We start from the raw sequence: 7,922 nt of genomic DNA, 5'->3' as shown, positions 1-7,922 counted from the left end.
CTTCCAGCGCCGTCCTCCGGCGGCTCCCCTCCGCTGGCGACCTTGGTCGTCGGTGGTGAGGGGGTCACCGGATCCACACGTGTGGATCGTTTTTACTCCCTTGTAGTCTAGGTTTTTAGGCCGTTCATCGCCTTTGCTTCGGCGACGACGATGCCAGCGCTGAATAAAGATTCTTCGGATCCTTCCTTGACAAGGTCATCGGTCTTATGGTTGGGAATAGATTTGGAAACCAGTCTGTTCAAGCAAGGATGGCGTGGCGGTGGCGACATCCTCGTGGTGGACCTGTGTCCTCAGGCTTCGCCATTGCGATGACGTTTGCTCCAGCGTCGGCGCGGAGTTTGGGAGGTAGTCCAGGAGCGGATGCAGATTGTGGTTTGCATCGACGACATCTGAAAGACGGAACATGTGCTGGGTTTATGGTTCATGGATGACATGTATGATTTCCTTCTGCGGCGTCTTAGTCGCGGTGGGGTGTCAGATCTGGAGTTCAATGACGTGTCCGGGGTGTTGCCCCGGTCTGATTCGTTCAACAGTAAGGGCTTCACTTTTGGTGAGCCATCTTGGAGGTCCGCAAAACTGCATATCAGCGACGGAGCCGCGTCGAGCTCGGGTGAGGAGGTGATCCATCATTCTTTTCTTTAGTGGCTGTTGTCGTGGTGCCGGAGACAGGTGATGGGCGTTGGTGTCAAGCTCAGAGATGTTCTGTTATCTTTTTAGTTTTGTCCTGTCGGTCCTTACATGACTTGTACTTTATTTTTTTATGATATGAATGAGACACGTGTTACCATGAAAAAAAAGACGGATCCTACCTTAGTTATTATCTTCAAATCAACCAATGAATGAATCAAATCAAATGATGATGATTCCAATCCAATCCAATCCCCCTCTTAATATTTTTTTTTTGCGGGTAATCCCCCTCTTAATAGCTTGCTCCGCTAATCTCGTCCATGGTCGTCGTCCACACCAAAGCCTGACTCACTGCGATCTCCCCTCCTTTTCTTTTTTACTACTCTCTCCGCCGTCCTCCTCGATCTCTTCCCTCTCTGTTGCTTTGCTTTTGCCTTTTGCCTTTGGCTTTGCTAATGCTAATGCCAATGGTGATGTTAATGGCCGCCACCTCGTGGTCATGGTGACCTTAACCCCTCCCTCCTCGCTAAACCCACCCACACTGAACCAATCTTCCTCTGCTTCTTCCTTCTCATCTCTCGCTAATCAATTAACTAGTTCAGGCTGGAGCAATGAGGCGGGTGGCGCCCGCGACCGTCGCTTCTGCCCATGAAGGTGTCCACCAAGGCCACGACGGAGTCGGAGATGCCCACTCCTTGCCCAGCGCGCCGCACGGCTGCGCCTGCCCCTGCCGCCGCGGCAAGGCCACCGACCACCACGCCGTCGGCGGCAATGCCGGGGGCAACGTCAGCCGCTCGCCGGAGGCCAAAGCCCCCGCCTTGCCGCGGATCTGCATCTGGGACTCCGCCGGCGACGGCCACGTCCTCGAGGCCTCCGTCTCCGTGGCGTGGCCGGACGAGGCTGCCACCCCGCGCACCAATCCGGCGCCGCCGCCGCCGCCGCAACGGTGGAGGCGCCCCGGGAAGACCATCTCCAAGGGGCACAGGAACTACCACCTCATGCTCAACCTGCAGCTCGGCATCAGGCATGTCCATACTTTCTTTCTTTCCTTTTGTCGGTCCCTGATTCTCCATTGCAGACCTCATAAGATATACTGCCAATGGTGGCTACAGTTTTGTTGGCAATGGGTTGTGACCATTCTTGTGTGCAGGCACGCGGTGGGGAAGTCGGCGGCGAAGCCGATGCGGGAGCTCAGCCGGGCGGACTTTGATCCCCGGGAGAAGTTCTGGACGCGGTTCCCGCCGGCGGGCTCCAAGACGACGACGCCGCATTCCTCCTCCGAGTTCCGGTGGAAGGACTACTGCCCCATGGTCTTCAGGTCTCCGGTGCCTGTCCAATGCCAACTGATAGATAATCTTCAGTTCAGTCACTTGTTACTTCAACCTGCTCTGTAAACTGACTGCTTTCTTTTTATGTTGGTTTGCTTGACAGGCACATGAGGAAGCTGTTCGCCGTCGACCCGGCGGATTACATGCTTGCCATCTGCGGGGACGCCGCCCTGCGGGAGCTGTCGTCGCCGGGGAAGAGCGGGAGCTTCTTCTACCTCACGCAGGACGAGCGCTTCATGATCAAGACTGTCAAGAAATCCGAAGTCAAGGTAACACCAATAATATGCTGTTTCTTAGTTTTACATTGCTGTACACTGCTTATTTTTGGCCTACAAGTCATCTTCTGCGGTGTTCTGCATGTTGTGTAGTTGTTAATTCGGATGTTGCCGAGCTACCACAAACACGTTAAACGGTACAACAACTCCCTCATCACAAGGTTCTATGGCGTTCACTCTGTGAAGCCATATGGTGGGCAGAAGGTGTGCAATCCTTCCCACAAGCCAACAACAACTGCCTTGGCTCCTTCCTAGTGTTGTTGACCGTTTCTTGGTTCATGACACTAGGACACATGTTATTTCGCAGGTGCGGTTCATCGTCATGGGCAATCTGTTCTGCTCGGAGCACCGGATCCATCGCCGTTACGATCTGAAAGGCTCCTCCTACGGTCGGAAATCCGACAGGTTTGAAGAAGAGACCAGCGATGCAACCACGCTCAAGGACCTGGACCTCAACTTTGCGTTCCGGATGCAGCGCTCTCTGTATAAAGATCTTCACGAGTAAGCTTTTCTGCCCTCCCCGGTGATGCTAGTGCAACTATATTGTCATGGTATAGTTGTTTTTCGGATGAAACTGCAGCACTGAGCCTTGCATGATGTCATTGTTTTCTTTAGGCAACTTAGGCGAGATTGCGCGTTCTTGGAATCGGAGGGCATCATGGATTACAGTCTATTGGTTGGAGTTCACTTTTGTGATGATATTACCCCTGCATCAAATATGGCATTATCTACTTTTACTTCTTCTCCTGGTAAGCAAGTTGGGTGTTACTTGAAGGAAGACATGATTCTGCTAAATTCTAAATAAGCACGGAATTTTGGCAACATTATGGGTTCTTTTTCGCTAACGTGAGCAATCATATTACCCAGAGCTTTCAGCCAACACGCTGTCGGCATGCCGAGTCAGCGTCAGCATGCCTGAGCCGTGCCTCTCAGCTAAAGATTTGGACAAGATGTCCGATCACTGGTACGTCATAATAGTGCTTGCACACATATGCATCTCTGTAGCTTCTTGACCCTTGCAGAATTAAATGAAATCTAGTCATAAATAGTACTGATAAACTGATAATCAAATAGAGACTGATTAAACTTTGGAACCTCTTTTGTCTATGTTAAGATACCTGTAAACATCATGTATCAGTGGCATGAAAATGAAATTTGATGTCACCCCTTTAAATATTTGCTAAACGACATGATACATTTTTTTCTGGACTTGCTATCTGTGCAAGATCCAATATGTTGCTTGCAGTATGAGCCGCTCTTGTTAAGCATAAAGAGTGAAGAAAATCTTTTCCTGAAATCTTGGCTTAGCCACTTTGAATGTTTTCTCTGTCAGAAAAAAGGTACCAAATGTGTCACTATCTCAGAACTCTACTGAATGGGCAACTACTTCCATGCTACTAGTACTTCTACTAGCACTTTGTACTACCAAAGCGACATGTTTAGTAATTCTTTGGATCCCAGAGCTTCAGTTGTTTGTCCCTCCACTATGAGAGCTTCAGTTACTAAATATGTCGCCTTTTGCAAATACATACATTAGTTCTAAGGGAACACATGCCTTATTTTAGTGACAAGTGCTACACTTAGTTCTTGCCTCCCTAAGATGTTACACCTGGGGTCGCATTGTCCGTCTCTTTTTTTATAAAACATGAGCTGTCACCATACATAGTTCAAACTTGATTGCTGTCGTCCCTAGTTTTCACATAGTGCATGTTCTGGCATCATTTGGATTGCTCGCCCCCACCTGTAATACCGAGATAGCAATACCCCTTAATTATTCTATCGTGTCATCGTTTTCTCTTATATGTGACTAATACCAACTGGACACTTGGCAACTCCAAGTTCATTTTTAACTGTTCTTGGAAAATAACCAGTACTACCTCCGTCCTGGTTTAATGGTCCCCATTGTATTCCGTGCTAAATTTTGACTATAAATTTAACTAACAAAATGTTCACGCATGTCAACAAAAATATATTATTGAAAACTATATCCAAATACGAATCCAACGATATAATTTTTGTTGACATGCATTAACATTTTGTTAGTCAATTTTTTGGTCAAAATTTGGCACAAAATATAATAGGGACCAATAAACGAGGACGGAGGTAGTAGTCGGCAACTCCAACTTCAGGTTCATTTTTAATCGGTCTTCTCTTAGGAACTTCAGGAAACCATTGGCCAGACTGGGCGCGCACCTGCCAGCTCGAGCGGAGCGCACATCCATGAGCGACATCAACCCGTTCCTCTCTGGCGGCGGGGGATTCTCATCGGGCCGGAGCAAGAGCGGGGGGGAAGCCTACGACGTCATCCTCTACTTTGGGATAATCGACATCCTCCGGGACTATGACATCAGCAAGAGGCTGGAGCACGCGTACAAGTCGCTGCAGACGGACCCCAGCTCGATCTCCGCGGTTGACCCGAGGCTGTACTCGCAGAGGTTCCGGGATTTCATGGGCAGGATATTCATCAAGGAGTGCTAGTGTACCACATAAGTTTTGATGTACTACGTACACATTCAGTGGCGTTACCACAGTAAAGAAGATGAGCATGAGTAGAGGGACATGGGGTTTGTAGTGGCTGAATTTTTGAGACACAGCCAGGGTTCATGGAGAGAGGAAGAGGTGGTGTCTGTAAATGGTTTGTTTGATCTGGTTAGTGAGGGGCAGATCCCTGCTTTTGTTTGTTAGTGCTTGTTTAGTCTCCTGGGCTGCTTTGCCCTATGTATATGTGTGTTGGTTGGAGTGAAAGGGAGACATGGTTGTGATTTTTATGTTTGATGAGAAAGAGAAGATGAGTCTGGTGTGAGCCATGGATGATGATATGATACTCCCTCCTTTCCGGTTTATAGGACTTACCTCAACATTTTTATTTTTCCAATTTAAAGGACTCATCTGCATCTCTAGTTTTCGAGGTGCATTAAATCTTTGCATGCAAGAATTAAAAAGAAATACACCAATGCATGTAATGTTCTTACTCATCTAGTGGCCAAGCATGCATGCACTGTAATTAATCCAAATTAATGCATGGCTTTAATTGGGGGAGTTTTATAAAATACGAGATACATTCCTCTACTCAAAAAAATGCCTTGTTGATGAGATTTCATATTTGAGCCATATAAATCGGAAAGGAGGAAGTAGTAGGGAAGAAAGATCTTGTGTAGATACGCTCTGATGCATGGCACTGTCTCCTAGTTAAATTTAGCAGCATCTGGTTGTTGAGCCCTCTCTCCGGGGAGGCCATACAATTTGTAATATTTATTTTTTGTTGATATTGGGTTGGTTCCCCCATGGAGGAGTAGCTTTGGGTAGAGCACTGGTGCTATAGAAAGGTATGCATGAGTAGTATATGCTGGTGATGTGGATTAGTAAGTAGATGAGATCTTGTTTGTGATTAGCAGCCATAGTTTAGTAGTGGTGGTTAGGCTGATGTGGTAGGATAGGAGTAGCCATGTTGAATTGTTGGGCATTGGTCAGCGTGCCAACCAGTGGAAGGAAGGACCAGAGGGAGTTTGGTCAAAGTCCACTGGCAGGCAGGCAGGACCGAGGCACTTGCACTATTTTTAAGCCTCAAGTTGCTTTTTGTATAAGTTTTACAAATATTGTGAAGACCTATTTTGTTTTGAGTTTCTTTCTAAACATGGAATTTTCTTTGCACAACTGCATAGTAGTAATATATGATAAGTACTCTCGCCTTTCCTTTTACTCTGCATATAAAATTTATCTGAAGTTAAATTTCATGAAGTTTGAGCAAATTTATATTAAAAAATATCAACGTCTATAACACTAAACTTATATGCAATATGAAAATTAATTTCCTGATATTGATATCATACTATGAATGTTGATATTTTTTCCTACAAGGCTGCTCTAATTTTACGAAATTTGACTTCAAAGTTCAAATATATCTTATACGCAAAGTAAAGAAAAAAGAAGAAGGGAGTATGCATGCATGCCGCTCCAACGGCAGGTGGCAGGAGGCTAGTGCCTCCGCTCCTGTTAGTAATTTAGATTAGGTTCTTTTTGTCCTTGCAGGTAAGACGCTTAGACGGATGGCAACGCTTCTTCTTCGAGTTTGTCTTCTAAGCTCCAATCCTCCCCGAGTCCGTCCGTATGAGCGTAGTCATCGGAGCTCCGACGTAGATTCCAGCCGTCTCCTTGGGGCGGGGAGGTTAGGGTTTCTCGACATGTGGAGTGAATTGGTGTGAGGTGCTTCAGATCTATGTAAGGGTTCAACGATGATGATTGCGGTTCTAGGGCGATGGTCCTTAGGGGCACGTGCACAAAGACTTTCCGGCTGTCATCGACAATGTCAAGCCGACTCTTGTAGGGGAGCAGCGACTCGTTCTGGCGGCAATAGTGGTCGTTCGGTGGTCTCGGGATCTAAACATAATTTTCATTATGTTCGAGACGATTTGTACTTCCGTTGAACTTTTATAATAGAGTTGATGCTTTTGGCAAAAAAGGCTAAGAACCGACAAATACGTGAATCTATAATTGCTCATATCGTATGCCTATGAGCACTTGAGAGATTGATACGACGGATCGTAAAAATTGACGAAGTCATCATAGACGACTTGTAGTTGACAGACACGTCATACCGTGTAAGGAATAACGCCGGGAAGCCCGCAAGGGATTAGTCCCGAGAAGGAGGGAAATTACAAAACTTCAAAAAATATGGCTTATCATGTTTTGAGAAATAAAAATACTAGTAGGAGTAGTATATTTTCTGGGTTATTATACATTCACTATAGTAAAATTTGGTGGTCATGTTTGAAGAAACACATTTCATATGGATGTCACTTTGTTTATTTTATATATTACCTTCGTCTCAAATTACTTATCTTGGATTTGCTTAGATACGGATGTATCCAGTACTAAAATATGTCTAAATGCATCCATATCAGTACAAATCTAAGATAACCTCCGTCATGGTTTATTAGTCCCTTTTGTAATTTGTGCCAAAATTTTGGCAAAAAATTTAACTGATAAAATGTCAATGCATGTTAACAAAAATCATGTCGTTGGATTCGTATTTGAACATAGTTTTCAATTATATAATTTTTGACATGCATGAACATTTTGTTAGTTAAGTCTATGGCCAAAGTTTGACACAAAATACAATGAAGTACTCCCTCCATAAACTTTTGTAAGACGTTGAATAATACTCCCTCCCTTCTAAAATAGATGATCCAACTTTATACTAACTTTAATACAAAGTTGGGTCATCTATTTTAGAATGGAGGGAGTAATATTTAATAAGGTGAAGAAAGTACATATCAACTCCAACTTGTCTGCGATATATATCGCCTCCGTCCGTCCTGTGCCATCCGAGTGTCGTCAGTGAGTGAATGAGTGTGCAGCTGAGCTGGGTTGGTTCGTCCCCCCTGTGGCCTCCTCCCCTTCCCCTTTCCCACTAGATGGAAAGTGCAGCTTGCCGCATCCCGCACCCCTGCCGGATGCGGTCATATCCAACCTCGCTATATGAAAGTAAAAGACCATGCACATCACTCCCTAAACATCAATTGGAAGAGTTTTCTCTTACACATTTTTTATATTGACAGCAAATGATAACTGGTAAGTAACTGAATATTTTCAGTAAAGCTAAATAGGTGAGTTTGATCAGGTATCAACCAAGACTGCAACCATTCTGTCTTGTATCTAAATAAACAGTGTAGGTGCAGATGATAGTGCTACT

General features: G+C 45.4%; 1 protein-coding gene and 1 pseudogene across 3 annotated transcripts; both read left to right on the top strand.

The window, feature by feature from the left end:
- Positions 1-975: 975 nt before the first annotated feature.
- Positions 976-5,022, top strand: LOC119278220 (phosphatidylinositol 4-phosphate 5-kinase 2-like). Of its 3 annotated transcripts, none has more exons than XM_037559578.1 (8): positions 976-1,651; positions 1,778-1,945; positions 2,059-2,224; positions 2,324-2,434; positions 2,538-2,731; positions 2,846-2,979; positions 3,098-3,194; positions 4,396-5,022. In XM_037559578.1, exons 1-8 carry the CDS (start codon positions 1,239-1,241, stop codon positions 4,706-4,708), a joined length of 1,596 nt encoding a protein of 531 aa, XP_037415475.1. In that variant the 5' UTR covers positions 976-1,238; the 3' UTR covers positions 4,709-5,022. The 3 variants fall into 3 exon arrangements, with proteins under 3 accessions (XP_037415475.1, XP_037415474.1, XP_037415476.1); XM_037559577.1 differs by having other exon boundaries at positions 4,387-5,022; XM_037559579.1 differs by having other exon boundaries at positions 1,778-1,952; positions 4,387-5,022.
- A 1,254-nt stretch (positions 5,023-6,276) lies between these two features.
- Positions 6,277-7,922, top strand: part of LOC119279895 — a 46,140-nt pseudogene continuing 44,494 nt past the window's right edge.

The sequence above is a fragment of the Triticum dicoccoides genome, chromosome 3B (genome assembly GCF_002162155.2).
Source record: "Triticum dicoccoides isolate Atlit2015 ecotype Zavitan chromosome 3B, WEW_v2.0, whole genome shotgun sequence".
In the NCBI taxonomy this organism is placed as follows: Eukaryota; Viridiplantae; Streptophyta; class Magnoliopsida; order Poales; family Poaceae; genus Triticum; species Triticum dicoccoides.
This window is presented reverse-complemented; position numbering and strand designations above follow the sequence as displayed.

What these genes read in the sequence shown, in the direction of transcription:
- LOC119278220 (XM_037559577.1), top strand. Translation starts at nt 1,239, where the DNA reads ATGAGGCGGGTGGCGCCCGCGACCGTCGCTTCTGCCCATGAAGGTGTC. An exon ending in CTGTATAAAGATCTTCACGA is followed by an intron (nt 2,732 to 2,845) that starts GTAAGCTTTTCT and finishes TGTTTTCTTTAG; the next exon opens with GCAACTTAGGCGAGATTGCG. An exon ending in TACTTTTACTTCTTCTCCTG is followed by an intron (nt 2,980 to 3,097) that starts GTAAGCAAGTTG and finishes CATATTACCCAG; the next exon opens with AGCTTTCAGCCAACACGCTG.